The sequence below is a fragment of the Pimephales promelas genome, chromosome 20, assembly GCF_988280905.1.
Source record: "Pimephales promelas chromosome 20, fPimPro1.hap1.1, whole genome shotgun sequence".
Classification (NCBI taxonomy): Eukaryota; Metazoa; Chordata; class Actinopteri; order Cypriniformes; family Leuciscidae; genus Pimephales; species Pimephales promelas.
The window spans coordinates 17,080,221-17,096,835 of record NC_142788.1 but is presented as its reverse complement, the minus strand read 5'-3'; the positions used below and the strand labels follow the sequence as shown (position 1 = coordinate 17,096,835).

At 36.9% G+C, this 16,615-nt stretch overlaps 2 protein-coding genes across 2 annotated transcripts in view; both read left to right on the top strand.

The window, feature by feature from the left end:
* The window catches only part of dnah12 (dynein, axonemal, heavy chain 12), a 29,820-nt gene extending 21,897 nt beyond the window's left edge, over positions 1-7,923 (top strand). Inside the window, exons 57-73 of the mRNA XM_039652487.2 lie at positions 929-1,121; positions 1,217-1,389; positions 1,470-1,610; positions 1,718-1,876; positions 1,987-2,131; positions 2,247-2,397; positions 2,890-3,143; positions 3,260-3,400; positions 3,495-3,632; positions 4,969-5,202; positions 5,302-5,490; positions 5,589-5,692; positions 5,795-5,999; positions 7,073-7,210; positions 7,306-7,397; positions 7,474-7,541; positions 7,646-7,923. Of these exons, the coding sequence (XP_039508421.2) occupies positions 929-1,121; positions 1,217-1,389; positions 1,470-1,610; positions 1,718-1,876; positions 1,987-2,131; positions 2,247-2,397; positions 2,890-3,143; positions 3,260-3,400; positions 3,495-3,632; positions 4,969-5,202; positions 5,302-5,490; positions 5,589-5,692; positions 5,795-5,999; positions 7,073-7,210; positions 7,306-7,397; positions 7,474-7,541; positions 7,646-7,839 (2,719 nt within the window). The 3' untranslated portion in view covers positions 7,840-7,923. The remainder of the gene's footprint in view (positions 1-928; positions 1,122-1,216; positions 1,390-1,469; positions 1,611-1,717; positions 1,877-1,986; positions 2,132-2,246; positions 2,398-2,889; positions 3,144-3,259; positions 3,401-3,494; positions 3,633-4,968; positions 5,203-5,301; positions 5,491-5,588; positions 5,693-5,794; positions 6,000-7,072; positions 7,211-7,305; positions 7,398-7,473; positions 7,542-7,645) is intronic.
* Positions 7,924-9,021: 1,098 nt separating this feature from the next.
* asb14b (ankyrin repeat and SOCS box containing 14b) lies at positions 9,022-16,549 on the top strand. The gene is made up of 9 exons (XM_089124113.1): positions 9,022-10,252; positions 10,336-10,388; positions 10,486-10,617; positions 10,696-10,854; positions 11,631-11,876; positions 12,228-12,405; positions 12,487-13,030; positions 14,109-14,262; positions 14,628-16,549. The coding sequence occupies exons 1-9, from the start codon at positions 10,134-10,136 to the stop codon at positions 14,798-14,800; spliced, it is 1,758 nt and encodes a 585-aa protein (XP_088980239.1). The 5' UTR covers positions 9,022-10,133; the 3' UTR covers positions 14,801-16,549.
* The last annotated feature ends 66 nt before the right edge of the window (positions 16,550-16,615 follow it).

Below are 16,615 nucleotides of genomic sequence, written 5' to 3'. Positions count from 1 at the left end.
ACACAAATCAGTTTTATTGTGATTTGTTGCAGATAAAAATCCTTGATTATGCAGCATGTTTTCTTATAAAATGCGATGGAATATGCGGGATATTTATGCAATTTTCTGTGATGAAATTGCAGGATCTTGCAAAAAATGCAGTTTGATGAAAAAGAGAAAAAAAGTGATTTACCCCAACACCCTGTTCTCACTAGGCTATTAACTTAATGTAAAGAGTAATTTCTTATTACTTCCTATGATAAGCAATCATACTACATCACAGAAAGTGCGGGAATATTTAAGTTCTCATCTTGTTATATTTTAGACCCTAATAAACACATCAAACTTACAATTCATTGATGAGTCAAAGAAGTTCTGTAGCTTTACAAAAGGAATATGCTACAACTTCTGTAAAAAAGAATAAAAAAGAATGCTTTCTATTTTACAAGCTTTTCGATGATGTTCACGTCGAATAATTACGTCACGTCATAATGTTCCCATGGCAACTGGGGAAAATGGCTGCTCTTGTGTGAAGCAAACAGAACATTTTTCAACTTTCTGATAAGATATGTGACTGTTTTGCAACGAAAATGCAGGGATTATGAAATCATGCAAGTCTCGCATATTTTGCATGGAAATCTGCAATTTATGCGGTGAAAGTGCAGCGTATTTGAAAAAATGTGGCCTACACATAAATATACGGCCTTTGGCTGATTATGCATTGAATCATGCAATCGCATTGTGAAAAAATGCAACTGTTAATAAGAAACAAAAACCAGCCAGTATTTAATGAATCTTATAGCTAGATTGTAATGAATCATTAAACTAAAAATAAGATTACATTTCTTAATGCAGAGTATAGTTTCTGATTTCATTCTTTTGATCTCCTGAGAAAATATGATTCAGAATTAATTTCCCTTTATGATATTTCACTTCTGTTCTCCCTCAGACCTGAATTAGAGGAGGAAAGAAATGCCCTGATCCTTCAGTCTGCAGCCAATAAGAAGCAGCTTAAGGAGATTGAGGACCAAATCCTGGAAACTCTGCAGTCCTCAGAGGGGAACATACTGGAAGACGAAAGTGCCATCCAGGTCTTGGATGCTGCCAAGATCATGTCTAATGAGATTACTAAGAAACAGCAGGTGTAGTGCATCAAAGAGCTGGTTTAAAAGAAATCCCTTTTCTAATGTCATGATAGTTTCTAGTTTAACCTATTTGCTTTACTATGACCTTTCAGATCGCAGAGAAAACTGAGATTGAAATAGCTGAATCGAGGGAGGGCTACAGAGCCATCGCCAAGCACTCCTCCATCCTCTTCTTCAGTATCGCAGACCTGGCCAACATCGATCCCATGTATCAGTACTCTCTCAACTGGTTTGTCAACCTCTATGTCAACTCCATACATGACAGGTGGGGAATAACTGCACACAAGTTTACAAATGAAGCACTTTTCTTTGCATTTATACTTATTTTTCATATATATTCTACAGCAACAAATCAAAGAATCTAGAGAAGAGACTCCGATACCTGACTGACCATTTCACCTATAACCTGTACTGCAATGTGTGCCGTTCTCTCTTTGAGAAGGACAAACTCCTCTTCTCGTTCCTGCTCTGTTCTAACTTACTGCTGTAAGTTCAAACAAATCAAGCTTTGATACAGTCCTGAATACAACATTGTCATGTTACTGTCAGATCTCTTGGTAACATGATGGAAATTTATGTCCAAAAATTCTCAGGGCTAAGAAGGAGATCGAGTACTCTGAATTTATGTTCCTGCTTACTGGCGGTGTTGGCCTTCAGAACAACGTCTCCAACCCTGATCCAAACTGGCTACCTGACAAGAGCTGGGATGAGATCTGCCGGGCCAGTGATCTCCGTGCCCTTCAGGGTCTCAAGTATGAAGTCTCTGCCTTGCCATCTGAATGACTGATGTTTTACATTTGCATGTTATGTATATTAGGTTTTGTGTGGCTGATTTATATTACATTTCTTTGCTTGAATATAGGGAGAGCTTCATTAAGAGTCCTGAACGTTTCCTCCCCATTTATGACAATAAGGAGCCTTACAACACAGCTTTGCCCAGTCCTTGGTGTGATAAACTCAACGAACTTCAAAAAATGATCATTTACCGATGCCTCAGGCCTGATAAAGTAAGTTGTCATTGAGTTTAAAATGTACGTTTTTATTATAGTTTATTAAAAAGTAATAAAGGTATAGTATCACATCACTCACAGGAAAAAATTTGACTTTAACCTTTCTTCAAAGATTGAGCCGGCAATCGGCAAATTTGTGACTGATAATCTGGGAAAGAGATTTGTTGAACCACCACCATTTGACCTCAGTAAGAGCTACAGTGACTCCAACTGCACCATTCCACTGGTGTTCATTCTCTCTCCTGGAGCAGATCCTATGGCTAGTAAGTTTGTAATCACTCCAGTTTAACTAGGACAACACATTTCTCTCATTTAATTAGCACACTTAAGGAAAACACTTTGGGCTGGAATACATTACACAACTTTTCCAACTGTAAGTTCGTGGCCCCCCTCGGTAGAAATCACTTGCTATGATCAACTGTCATAGCAAGAGACATTGAAAAACAGCAAGACATGACCAAAGACATCTATCTGACGCATATGTAACAAACAATTAGTAAACAGTAAAGACGGAATATAGGATGTCCGTGAACTTCTTATTCTTCTTTCTTCAATTTACAGAATTATTATTTCTCAGCTAGAAAATACATTGTGTTTTAACAGCAGAGATAATTTGATTATGTCTACAAGTACAATCATAATTCATTATTTTAAAGTCACTTGGGTTTGGCAATCCCGGGTGGAGATGTACATCAATTTCAAGGTGTTAAACCTGTCAAAAACTACATTGAAACACTGTTTTGCCTTCTCCTTAGGTCTGCTGAAATTTGCCAATGATAAGAACATGGGTGGTTCCCAATTTAAATCCATCTCTCTGGGACAAGGCCAGGGTCCCATAGCAGTGACAATGATACGCTCTGCCATGAAGGAGGGCACTTGGGTGTGCTTGCAGAACTGCCACCTGGCCGTGTCCTGGATGACCACTTTGGAGAAGATCTGTGAGGACCTCTCCCCAGACTCATGCCATCCAAACTTCCGTCTTTGGCTCACCAGCTACCCATCACCCATGGTACACATACTGTTAACTCCTGAGCAGACAGTTGTTTTCTTTGCTTTCGTGTCTAATCAGTTCTTTACGTTCGTCTATGTTGAAGGATAAAATTGATGAGATGTTTGCTCTGTCAGTTTCCAGTGACCATACTGCAGAATGGCGTGAAGATGACCAATGAGCCTCCGACTGGCTTAAGGTTAAATCTGTTGCAGTCCTATATTTCTGACCCCATCTCAGACCCTGACTTTTTTGCAGCCTGTCCTAACAAAGAGCCAGTGAGTACAGTAACTGTTTGTGGTGTTATGTTGACTCTCCCTCATGTTTCGGACATTCAGTAAGAGTATTTTATTACTGACTGCTGTTGTGTAGGTCTGGGAGAAGCTCTTGTACGGGGTTTGCTTCTTCCATGCTCTTGTCCAGGAGAGGAAAAAGTTTGGGCCATTGGGATGGAACATTCCTTATGGATTTAATGAGTCTGATCTGCGCATTAGTATCAGACAGCTGCAGGTAACGCACTTGAAAGCTCACCACAGTGTCATTTTCAACCACATTATTTAATAGTGCTCCGGTGGAAATTAAAATGTTTGAATGTCTAATTTCATAGCAAGCATTTTATTCATCCAAAATACATTTAAATAATATGTCTCATATTACATTTCTAACACTCAAGACACCAAGGGTACTAACTTTTGAAAAACTTCATTAGGGTCCGGTTGTTTGGTATTGTGGAAATTATATTATTATTAAAATTATATTTAATTTATGTACCTTTCAAAAATTTATTTAAAAAAAATCAGAAGTTTGGTATCCTCACACAAGACTGCTTTTATTCGATCAATTATCGATACTATTTTAATACATTTTAAAATGATTTAACATATGAAATTTATTCCTGTGATGGCAAAGCTGAATTTTCAGAATCATTATTCCAGGCTTCAGTGTGACACAGTCCTTCAGAAATCGTTCTAATATGATGATTTGATGCACAGGAAACAGTTTTTCATGTTTCTATCAATGTTGAAAATGATTGTGCTGCTTAATATTTTGTGAAAATCATGATACAGAATAACAGCATTTGAAATAGCATTATACCGGTAAATGTCTTTATTGTCACTATTCACTCAATATTGTTCATATTATCATTATCGTTCAAAAATGAAAAATAATATTTTGTAATAAAATAATAAGGTTACACTTTATTTCAGTGGTCCCCTTTTGACTTTAAGTAATGTTGCACCTACATGTCTCTTTAGAGTATTCGTAGACTGTTAGGGCCAGGGTTAGGATTAATAGAAGTTGACATGTACTTGTAAAGTTACTTAAAGTCAGTAGAATGTTTGTTTGGCGAACATAGAAATAAACTATTAGCCGATATTAAGCACACAGTCTACTAATACTCTTCTAACACTCTAATGAGAGTTAGTTGACATGTGGGTTCAACATTACTTATAGTCAACAGAATATAAGTAATGTTGAATATCAAAAGTAATGTTGAATATCAAAAGAGGACCATCAAAAAAGTTTTACCAAAAGCAATAGCAACTTTATTTATATAGTACATTTAAAACAACACAAGTTGACCAATGTGCTTTACAATGTCACAGAACAAAAAAGAGAAAATAGCATCATATTTTAAAATCCTGTACAGTTTAATATAATATTGAAATCTACACATAATGTAATATTGAAATCTACACACACAATGAACAAATGAAATGAAGGCATGAAAAAGTGTCCTAGGCGGTTTAATGTGACCTTAATATAACAAACTATAACAGTTGAAATCTGTTAAACAAAGATTGGAAAAATGTATGTCTTTTTATATTTCCTTTCTGTGCCTCAGCTATTTGTGAATGAGTACCAGGAGGTTCCCTTTGAGGCCATCACGTATCTGACTGGAGAGTGTAACTACGGAGGTCGTGTAACAGATGACTGGGATCGTCGCCTCCTCATGACGATCCTCGCTGACTTCTACAACAAAGACATTATTGACCACCCACGCTACTCCTTCTCCCCCAGTGGCAATTATCATGCACCTCCAAAGTCCATATATGAAGACTATGTGGAGTTTATCAAGGTACGACTTTATGTTTTGATAGCTGCTGACTTCAAAAAAAATCTAAATTCAAACTCTCATGAAACAATGGTAATATAATGCACTGCATATGCTCCACAGAACCTGCCTTTCAACCAGCATCCCGAGGTGTTTGGCATGCATGAGAATGTGGACATCTCCAAAGACCTTCAACAGACAAAACTACTATTTGATTCCCTCCTCCTCACCCAGGGCGGTGGCTCAAAGGGAGCGGGCGGCTCTGGCGGGGACACCACTCTACTGGACATTGCCAATGACATCCTGTCTAAAGTAACTCATCATTCTTAAGATTAGAAATTGTTATTGGGATAAAAAGTTATTTGCATATGTGCCATGGATTTATTGACGTTCTGATTTCGTTCTTGCAGCTTCCGGGTAATTTTGACATGGAGTCTTCCCTTGCCAAATTCCCTGTGTGTTATGAAGAGAGCATGAATACGGTGCTTGTGCAGGAGATGCAGCGGTATAACAAGTGAGTCCGCAGAACTCAAATCAGATCAAAAACATCTATAGAAACAATTCTACATAAGTGAAGACGTTTATTCTATAACTTCTGTGTACTTTCTTCTCTCAGTTTGAGCAGTACTATACGTGTAAGTCTGCAGAACCTGATAAAGGCCATTAAGGGGCTGGTAGTGATGGACGCAGAGCTTGAGGCTATAGCTGGTGGTCTGCTGGTGGGGAAAGTGCCAGAAAAGTGGGCCAAGTGCTCCTATCCCAGTCTCAAGCCATTGGGCAGCTATGTCAATGACTTCCTAGCCAGACTCAAATTCCTGCAGGTCAGTGATCACGAACAGACAACTCCTCACAGAGGCCAAAGGTATCAGACAACTAGTGAAAATTTCACTGTAACATTAGAAAGATACTGTAAAACTGCTACTGCAAAAAGTTAAAAACATTTAATTTAAAAAAAAATAATTGGTTTTAAGTGTAAGTTACATGTAAATGGTTTAACGTCACATTCTTTCTGTAAAATTATGTTAAATCTATGGGTTTTTTGCTTGTAAAAACTATTAATTGCAGTATTAAAAAACAACAACAGTAAAACGACTTTTCCAGAAGTCCTTGCGTTACACATCACATATGATAAAGCTTTTTATAAATATTTTGATTCAACCCTTGGCTTTCTATTGTGCCAACCTTTATTATTGTGGTGGTGGTGGTTATCGATACATTTTAGGATTAGAAGGCAGATTTTGGGAGTTAAAGTAGGTAAATTAACTTAAAACCATATATTTCATTATGCAATTTAATGTTAAGTAAAATATTTGCATTTTTTAAATGTAATACATATTTTTTTTCAGTGCATGTTATAATTAACAATTTGAGTGAAAATCATTAATTTGATAGCAGCAGCTATCAGCAAATTTTTTAGACTCCAATGAAAGATAGCAAATAATGAATCTGTTCTCACTAAAACTTATATTGTAGAAAAAAGTTTTGATACTCGCCATTCAAAAGTTCATTCAAAAATAATCGTAAAAGTAATAATAAAAGATTTCTATTTCAAAATAATAAAAAAGCATGAGAAAAATAAAAAGCAGCACAACGGTTTTCAACATTGATAATAATATGAAAATAAATGTTTCTTGAGCTGCAAATCAGCATTTTAGAATTTCTGAAGGATTGTGTGACACTGAAGACTGATGCTGACAATTCAGCTTTGTCCTCACAGGAATAAATTACATTTAAAAATAGATTTAAATAGAAAATTGTTTTTTATTGTAAATCTTAATAATATCTCACAATATATCAGTATTTATTGTATTTTTGATCAAATCAAGTAAATTTGAATTTAAAAAAAATATATATAATTTACCTTAATATTTCTCTGTGTCATATTGTTTTCCAGGACTGGTATGACACCCAGAAGCCCTGTGTATTTTGGTTGTCTGGGTTTTTCTTCACTCAGGCTTTCCTAACAGGAGCCTTGCAGAACTACGCCAGGAAGTACTCCATCCCCATTGACCTGCTTGGCTTTAATTATGAGGTATCCTCTAGTCTACTGCAACTGTCTTTAGGCTGAGAGTACTGTCATCAGAAAGAGACTATTTGAGAGCTACATTTTGTTCTTTGTTGCTTCAGGTTCTGCCATTCGACACCTCAGACTCATCTCCTGAAGATGGAGTCTACATTCATGGCCTTTTCCTGGATGGAGCTCGGTGGGATAGAAAAAGGCAAGAGAAGCTTACATGGCAGGAAAATGCTGGACATTTTTTGCTATATTTTCATGAAATGTGTTCTTCCTTGCAGTGGAGTGTTGGCCGAACAGCATCCAAAAGTTTTATTTGATGCAGTCCCTATCATCTGGATCAAACCAAGTAAGATAAGAAATGTTATGTGATGATTATTTAATACATCTATATATATCATTTCATGCTTTTGTAGTTACTTTGCTGAGCAACCTCTCTAAACCTGTCTTTAGCGGACAAGAAGGGCATGGAACACCCCCACAGCATTTATGTGTGTCCCCTCTACAAGACCAGTGAGCGTAAAGGTACTCTGTCCACCACTGGCCATTCAACCAACTTCGTCATCAGCATGATGCTCGCAACTAGCAAGCGTCCTCAGCACTGGATCAAGAGAGGCGTAGCTTTGCTATGTCAACTAGATGATTGATACCGTACCAGCACATAATTTACTGTTCCCAAGCACATCTTTTATGATTTTCCACTGTGTCCATTAAAAATATTATCTCATTAATTGGTTTTAAATATTTTTTTTTACAAACATCATCATAATTTGATATGATTGTCCTCTTTGCATGTTGTTGTGTTTTTCAAGTACATCAGGAATATGTATATTGATCTTTTATTCCGGGAAAAAAATATTTTTCAGAATAGAATTTGAATGAGATCTAAAACACACTTTCAGTCCGCTAATGTTAATATAATTGTTGTAGTCTTCTGTACTTTCCATAACTAAAAACATTATGGACACCTTGCATTAAAAAAGAAATCTTTCAAATCCACTCTGACTATTTCAAATAAATGCAACTTTCGCAAGGACATTTTAATATTGTTTATTAGGATATATTATGCATAATTATATATTTTTTTAACTAAACTTAAAGGAGTAGTTCACTTTTAAAAAAACTGATAATTTACTCACCCCCATGTTATCCAAGATATCCATGTCATTCTTTCTTCAGTCATTCAAGGATTTTTCTCCATACAATGCACTTTACTGGGCACCAAACGGTTCAAGGTCCAAAAGACAGTTTTGGGACAGACTGTTCAAAGGGCTTTAAACGATTCCAGAAGATGAATAAGGTTCTTATCAAGTGAAACGATCGCTCATTTAAAGTTTTATAACCTCAAATGGTCGCCTTGCTCTGTTCTTTTATGAGCGTTTGTGACTCTCCTGTTCGAACACGTTCATCAAAATGAACAAATCTTTTTTCGTGTCATTTGGTTCATTCAACGATTCAAAATGAATGAATTGACTCAGGAAAAGATTTGTTCATTTTGATGAACAAGTTTGAACAGGAGAGTCATGAACGCGCATCACAGAACAGAGCAAGGTGACCACCTTATAAAACTTAAAGTTTTTTTGTTGTTTTTTTAAACGAGCGATCGCTTCGCTTGATACGACCCTTATTCATCGTCTGGAATCGTTTAAAGCCCTTTGAACAAGCCCTTTAAAGTTTGCAGTTTAACTGAAACTGTCTTTTGGACCTTGAACTGTTTGGTTACCAGTAAAATGCATTATATGGAGAAAAATCCTGGAATGTTTTCATCAAAAACCGTAATTTCTTTTCGGCTGAAGAAAGAATGACATGGATATCTTGGATGACATGGGGGTGAGGAAATTATCAGCAAAAGTTTTTTTTAAAGTGAACTACTCCTTGAAATGCTTATATTTTGTAGAACCAATTCAGTAAATACGTTTTAAACAGTCTATATTATAATGTTTTAAACAGTCTATATTATAATGTTTAATATAATAAAATAATTTAAAAAGGCCGGGGGAGAATTTTTTATATATTTCAGTGTTATTTGTTCAGGGAATATATTCTTGCTTTTATGTACAAAGGAATATTTTTTCATTTTTGTCCTGTTTTTTAATAATTCATCAGTGTTAATGTGCATCTCTGGTGGGATTCATTTAATCAATGCACAGCTTCCTGTTTCTCTGAGAGTATGTTTTGTACTGTCCACTGTGTCCACTGGCCCATTGTATATGTTCCTAAGAACACCAATGCTGCGAACATGAACTCTCGGGTCAGCTGTCTGGTAGGGTAGAATTGCAAGACCGACTGTCACTCAGTGGGTAAAAGCCAGGTGTTGGTTGGTTGGCTGGCTCAGACCCCATGAGCAAGTATTTTTAACCATGCAGGGATATAAATAGTGTAAAGCGACAAAAAAACAGTACAGATACAACTGCCACGACTGTTTTCAACATTTCCTGTTGTCTCAAGGTAGAATGACCATTTGCGTTTGAATTGTAAACAGATTATTCCGCCTGGAAAAGCTCTATTGACATAGATTGCATGGGATGTGTTGCATGTTTACAAACCATTCTCAAAGTAATTAGACAGTCATTTCAAGAATGAAGGCAATTTTGATGTTAGGCATATTATTCATTTTATATTTGTTCTAAGAATGAATTGTATACAGTTTAATGAAACAACCACAGAGTTCCGAGTGCTGGTTACATCCTTTTAATTCAAGCCAGATCAAGAGCAGATATTTTCAGCTTTGGCTGTTGTAAACTAATGCAAAACATTGAATTCAAGAGTCAAACAGAATGCTTCTCATACTTTGCATCCAATATAATGTTTTTTTATTGTGGTGCCAAATTTGAAATGGCGAAATGGCGACTGATCAACTATTTTTTCACGTTGTAAAGACAAACCATTTGCTGTTAAGTCCTGTGTTTTTGGTTGCCAAATTCGAGTTTATTATTGAAAGATGGCGGAGGTGTATGATGCTGCAGAGGATGACTGGGATGAGGATGAAGATGAGGCCACTCAGTACATGATTGAACAGAGTCTACTGGAGTATAGCAAACATACGGGTTCAGCTGCCAGGTACAGGTAAATCCCACCATTTTGAATGCACTGATAGTGTGTGTCTAATGATAGAAACATTTTGTTTTGATGTCCCTCCGCAGTGATCCATTAGACCTCATTGACCATGAGGAGATTTTCACTGCTATACAAGCTGGTAGGTGCTAAATCCTCCACAAATGTTGATGAGCATTTTCAGTTCCTCTGTAGAAGTTCTGGAGACTTTATGCCGTTCGTTTCATGTGTGATGTCAGGAAATGAGGAAGCTTTGAAGGTCCTGGTGCAGCGTAAGGAGGCTCTGTCGAATGCAGACAGCAGGGGCTGGATCCCTTTGCATGAGGCAGCGGTGCAACACAAGAGGAGCATTCTGGAGATCACTTATGCAGGTCCATGAGATATATCTACCTAAACCACCCCCCAAAAAACATGTTTGCATTATTTCTTAATGAGAATTCCTCATTCAGCATCTCCTCAGGGCTCAGGGCAGTGCCGTACTCTAAGAGGGGAGACTCCGTTGTTTCTCGCTGTTGTCCACGGTCTCCGAGAGAATGCTACATTCCTGCTGCAGAACGGTTGTGACCCTGACTGCAAAAACGAGGATGATGACTCTGCATTGGTTGCAGGTGAGGAACACAGTGCTATTTTTAGCATACCGTTTTCTTAGTAACCACAAGACACTTTTTTTTAAACAAAGATTTAAGTCACATTGTTGTTTTAACTCATGTTATACTGATAAATGACTTAAAGTAGTGTGACATGCAGTTCAGTGTATTCCTTTAGCACTAAGTAAAGTTTAGCACCCAAGATGAGGCTAGGGATGCACAATGTATAAGCCAAGCCATACCATACCGGATAACAGTCGATATTAGTTTTTTTTTTAATTATTATTATTTTATTTATTTGAATTAAATCAATTGTGCATACACATTTCCTATATTTTTCATTTAGAGTCCCTTTGCTGTCATCAATCATCGTAGTGCAGTTATTTAAATTCAGTCTCATCCACAGACCTGAAAAAGTAATGTACATTAAAACACGGTAGGCATTTCTATACAATTATACCATGCTCTAAAATATTTAATCGGGAACAAACTGTGAGTATAACATTTTTTATTAAATCCTGATCATTGATACTTTGAATATTGTTGTTGACAATTGAGGGCCTGAATGGTTGACAACAACTGATAATTTTGATCTTAAAATCATGATTGATTTTCATTTTTAGTGTTTTATTTAGACAATATAATATAACTGTTATGAAAGCCTGAGTGACTGTTAATAAAAAAAATATATAAAACATGAAAACAGTTATCGGTATTAGCCTGAATATTAACATCATTACATAAGAGACGACAGACTATATTTGACACAATGACACATTGAACTGACTTTTGTCCAGCCGTAAAGAATGACCAGTATGACCTGGCTCTGCTGCTGCTACGCTACAATGCCACAGTGGACCAAAAAGGAAGTCTTCAAAGAACCGCTCTGCATGAGGCATCCGTGCTTGGCTTGGATAACTTTGTATACCAGCTCCTACAATCTGGCGCTGACCCAAATGCCATTGATGTCTGTGAACACACTTCTTTGGGACTTGCGGCTCAAGCTGGACATTTTAACGTTGTGGAGGTTCTACTTCAGAAAGGTGATTTTGAAATGCGTGAAATTCAGATTTTGAATTTCAGTGTTTTTTATATTAAATATTAGATGGACTGTTCTATCTATCTGTCTGTCTATCTATCTGTCTGTCTGTCTGTCTATCTATGTTTGTCTATCTATCTATGTATCTATCTATCTGTCTGTCTATCTATGTTTGTCTATCTATCTGTCTGTCTATCTATCTATCTATCTATCTATCTATCTCTCTGTCTGTCTGTCTGTCTGTCTGTCTATCTATCTGTCTATCCATATGTCTGTCTGTCTGTCCATCTATCTATTTATCTGTCTGTCTGTCTATCACCTTTTAAATAATATTTAATAACCCACTCATGTTCAGGGGCCAGTGTGTGGTCCAAGCCTCATCTTCCAGGTTCAGCCTCAGTTTTATTCGATGCTGCAGCTTCAGGAAACCCTGATATCATCTCACTGCTGCTGGAGTATGGAGCCGATCCCAACGTGCCCGCCAACACAGGCCATCTCCCCATCCACCGTGTAGCCTACCGTGGCCATCTACTGTGAGTAAATCACTGCTGATGCAGTGCTTACCCTTGATCCAACCGGAAGTCACAGAAAAAATCTGTTTGTGTCTTTCATAGGGCACTGGAGCAGCTGATCCCTGTGACTAAGAAAGAGGTGATCAAAGAGAGCGGCATGAGCCCGTTACACTCCGCCGCTGCGGGCGGTCACTCTCAGTGCCTGGATCTACTCCTGAGCTCCGGGTTTGACCCTAACTTCATGTTACACCCTAGAGTGCGCAGAAACTATGAGGACGAGCGCAGGTCAGCGCTGTTCTTCACTGTAACGAATAATGACGTCCAGTCAGCGAGGCTGCTTCTGGAGGCCGGAGCCATGCCCAATCAAGACCCAGTCAACTGCCTTCAGGTGGCCATGAGACTGGGCAACTACGAGCTCATCAACACTCTGCTACGCTACGGTGCCAACGTGAACTACTACTCCCGTGTCAACACCACCCACTTCCCTTCCGCCCTTCAGTACGCTCTAAAGGATGAGGTGATGCTGCGCATGCTGCTCAATAACGGTTATGACGTGCAGCGCTGCTTTGACTGTCCGTATGGACAGGCCTCACATGTTCCCGTGGATTACGAGGGCTGGAGCGCCTCGGTCATCAAAGACGTGGTGGTAAGACCTCATTTTTAAGCTGTCTGTATCAAGGAAAATGATCTGATGTTGTTAAAGGAATAATTCTATGATCTATGATCATTTACTCACCTTCATGTCATTCTAAACATGCACTGTAAACTAACATTTAAATGTTTTGGGTCAGTAAATCTTTTTATTTTATTTGAAAGAAATACTTTCATTTGGGAAGGATGCATTAAATTTAATAGTTTAAGTAAAGAGTTGTTTATAATTTGAATATATTGCATCAAAGAATCCTGAAAAAAAAAATATTGAAAAAAATAATGATAAATGTTTCTTGACTATCAAATCAGCATATTAGAATGATTTCTGAAGGATCATGTGACACAGAAGACTGATGCCGGAAATTTAGCTAAACCATACATTTAAATAAATTACAATAGGACATTTGGTAACACTTTACAATAAGGTTCATTTGTTAACATTAGTTAACCACATTAGTTAACATGAACTAAGAATGAACAATACTTCTTCAGCATTTATTAGTTAACTTAGTTAATATTAATTCCAACATTTACTAATACGTTATTAAAATCAAAGGTTGTATTAGTTAACATTAGTAAATGCACTGTGAACTTGCATGAACGCACAATGAACAGCTGTATTTATATTAACTAACATTAACAAAGATTAATAAACACTGTAACTAATGCATTGCTCATCGTTAGTTCATGTTAGTTAATGCATTTACTAATGTTAACTAATGAACCTTATTGTAAAGTGTTACCGGACATTTTAATTGTAATAATGCTGTATTTCACAATATTACTGTTATTAATCTTTTTTTATGAAATAAATGTAGCCTTGGTGAGCATAAGAGACTTTTCTCAAAAACCTTACCAACCTCAAATGTTTAGAGTATGACTTTCAGTTTTCTGCAAAACACACAAGAACATGTTATGGAGAATGTTTGGGCCCAAACAAAATTATACTCCACTGACTATCAACAGAAAAAAAAACACAAAAATAAAGTCATACACATTTGTAAAATCATGAGGGTGAATAAATGATGCCAGTAGTTTAATTTTTTGGTAAGTCTAAGCTTGTTTTTGTGCAGTTCTGTGAGGTGATCACAGTGTACTGGCTCAAGCACATCTCAGCTCAAGTAGTGAGAATCATGTTGGATTATGTTGATCACGTGACTCTCTGCTCCAAACTGAAGACTGTTCTGGTTGAGCAAAAACAGTGGCCAGAAATATGTAAGATTCAAGGTGAGTCTCCTGTCACATCTTGAGACTGAGATCCAGAAAACCTCCAGAAATCTCAGCAGGGCCGGTTGCATAAACTGCTAAGACTATATAGTTATATTATTTTTAAAAACTGTTCATAACCTTTTAAGTCTTTATAACTTTTAAAGTAACATATTGGTCTTATTTGATACCAGAAACATAAAACTGATTACCTCTAAGCAATAGTTATTAAGACACAGTCTTAATATAATGGCTATGTTTATGCAACTGGCCCCTGATGTAGGCTATAGATTTCAAATGTGTGGTATACTTGTCAGAAGTGATAACATAGATTGAAATGCAGCATATTCCAAAATATATTTATGTATGTTTTCTGCTTTCATCAGAAAACGCTCGAAGCCTGAAGCATCTCTGCAGACTGAAAATCCGTGAATCTTTGGGTCGCTTGCGTCTGAGGGCTCCAGTTTTTATCAGTTTCCTGCCTCTGCCTGCCAGTCTTAAAGACTATATTCGCTTCAAAGAGTATGATGTTTACAGTAGAGGAAGTATGGCAGAGTAAAACTAGATGGATAAATCTGTATATGAGAAGCTGCTGATGGATATGCGTTTTTTCCCCCACATTTTATTGAGAATCAGAATCAACTTTATTGGCCATGTTTGCAGAGACAAACTAGAAATTTGACTTGGTAACGACAGACTCTCAAGTTAAAACACTCAACTGCAACAGGCTACAACACTCACATAAACACAGACATAAATAAAAAAATTATATTGAAAATTAAAATTAAACAATTAAATTGTCACAATACAGTGACAATTAAAAAGTGCAGGGGGTAGAGGGGGGTAGTGCAATATCAGTATTGTCTTAGAATATTTGTTAAAAAAAAAATTCATAAACATGGGGCCACATTGAAAATTTGTGATTTTAAATTTAATTTAAATTTGGAAAGACAGAACTTTATGATTTTGGCTAATTTAAAACTTGAAATGGTTTCACTTTATTTTCATGGCCCCTTTAACGCATTAAGTAACGTGCGACATATCAACTAACTTTCATTAGAGTATTAGTAGACTCTTAGGGTTAGAATAAGTTGCAAAGTGATTTATAGTGTGTTGGGGGAGCATCACAATAAAATGTTAGTAGATATTAAAGGGTTAGTTCACCCCAAAATTAAAATTCTGTCATTATTTACTCACCAACCTCAAGTTGTTACAAACCCTTTGTGAGTTTCTTTCTTCTGTTGAGGACAAATGAAGATATTTTAAAGAATCTTGTTGACTAAACAGTTGACGGTAGCCTACCCATATATTAGTCAATGGGTGCCGTCAACAGTCTGGTGGTCACCAACATTCTTCAAAACATATTTTGTGATCAACAGAAGAAAAACTAGTAACTATGTTCTAAACTATTCAAGTTTAGAACAACATCGGTGAGTAAATTATGACAACATTGGGTCAACTATCCCTTTAAGCAGACAGTATACTAATACTGAGTTGGTTGACACATTTTTGCAATGTTATATAGGCCTTGTCAACAGAATGTTAAAATGGGACCATCGAAATTAAAGTGTTACCCTTGAAACAAATAAATAATTTAGCAATATTTCTAGGTGAATAATCAAATAAGCCCATTTGTGAAATTGTTCATGTGATCTTTGTTCAGTAATCAGAATTAGGTAATAAATGTCTCGAGCTAGATATGTCACGTGATTATATTGTATGAATACAATAAATATGGGTGGTATGAAGTGCACAAAAATGATCTGGGCCCGTATTCATAAAGATTCTAAGGGTCCTCAAAACTCTTAATTTAGCTAAAACTTTTACTTAGAGTTTTAGCTAAGAGTGATTCGGGACCGTTCTGAGAGCAACTCTGAGTAAGGAAAACATAAAACTTTCATCTTAGTGAGGAGGCGGGGCTGACCCCGTTGCCATGCGACACAATCTTTTGAAGACTGTGATTGGTTGGTTGTAAAAGAAGGGGAAAAAAGAGCCATTTTAAGTATAGAGTTTACTCACGCGCACACGCACATTATATGTATGTAAATATTTCCTATTTTTTAACCTTGCAGTTAATTTCCTACGGTAGTTGATTGGCTTAGAATGGTAAAAAATGTTCCACTCTTTCCAATTACACTGATTGCTGTCTATTTAAGTGGTGGTTTGAAGCCGACTGGACAGAAGAACTGTGTTTACTGTTAGCCCAGTTAGTAGATGCACACTATGCACAAAGTGAAGTGCACAAACATACGCAGTGACTTTCCCCAAAGAGTTTGTTGTCGACGATTCGTTCTTGGCTCTACGTAACGTTCTAGCCATCTGTCTGTTAAGCTGCTCATGCGCATAACGGTCGTGGCGTCTAGACGCTGCAGTT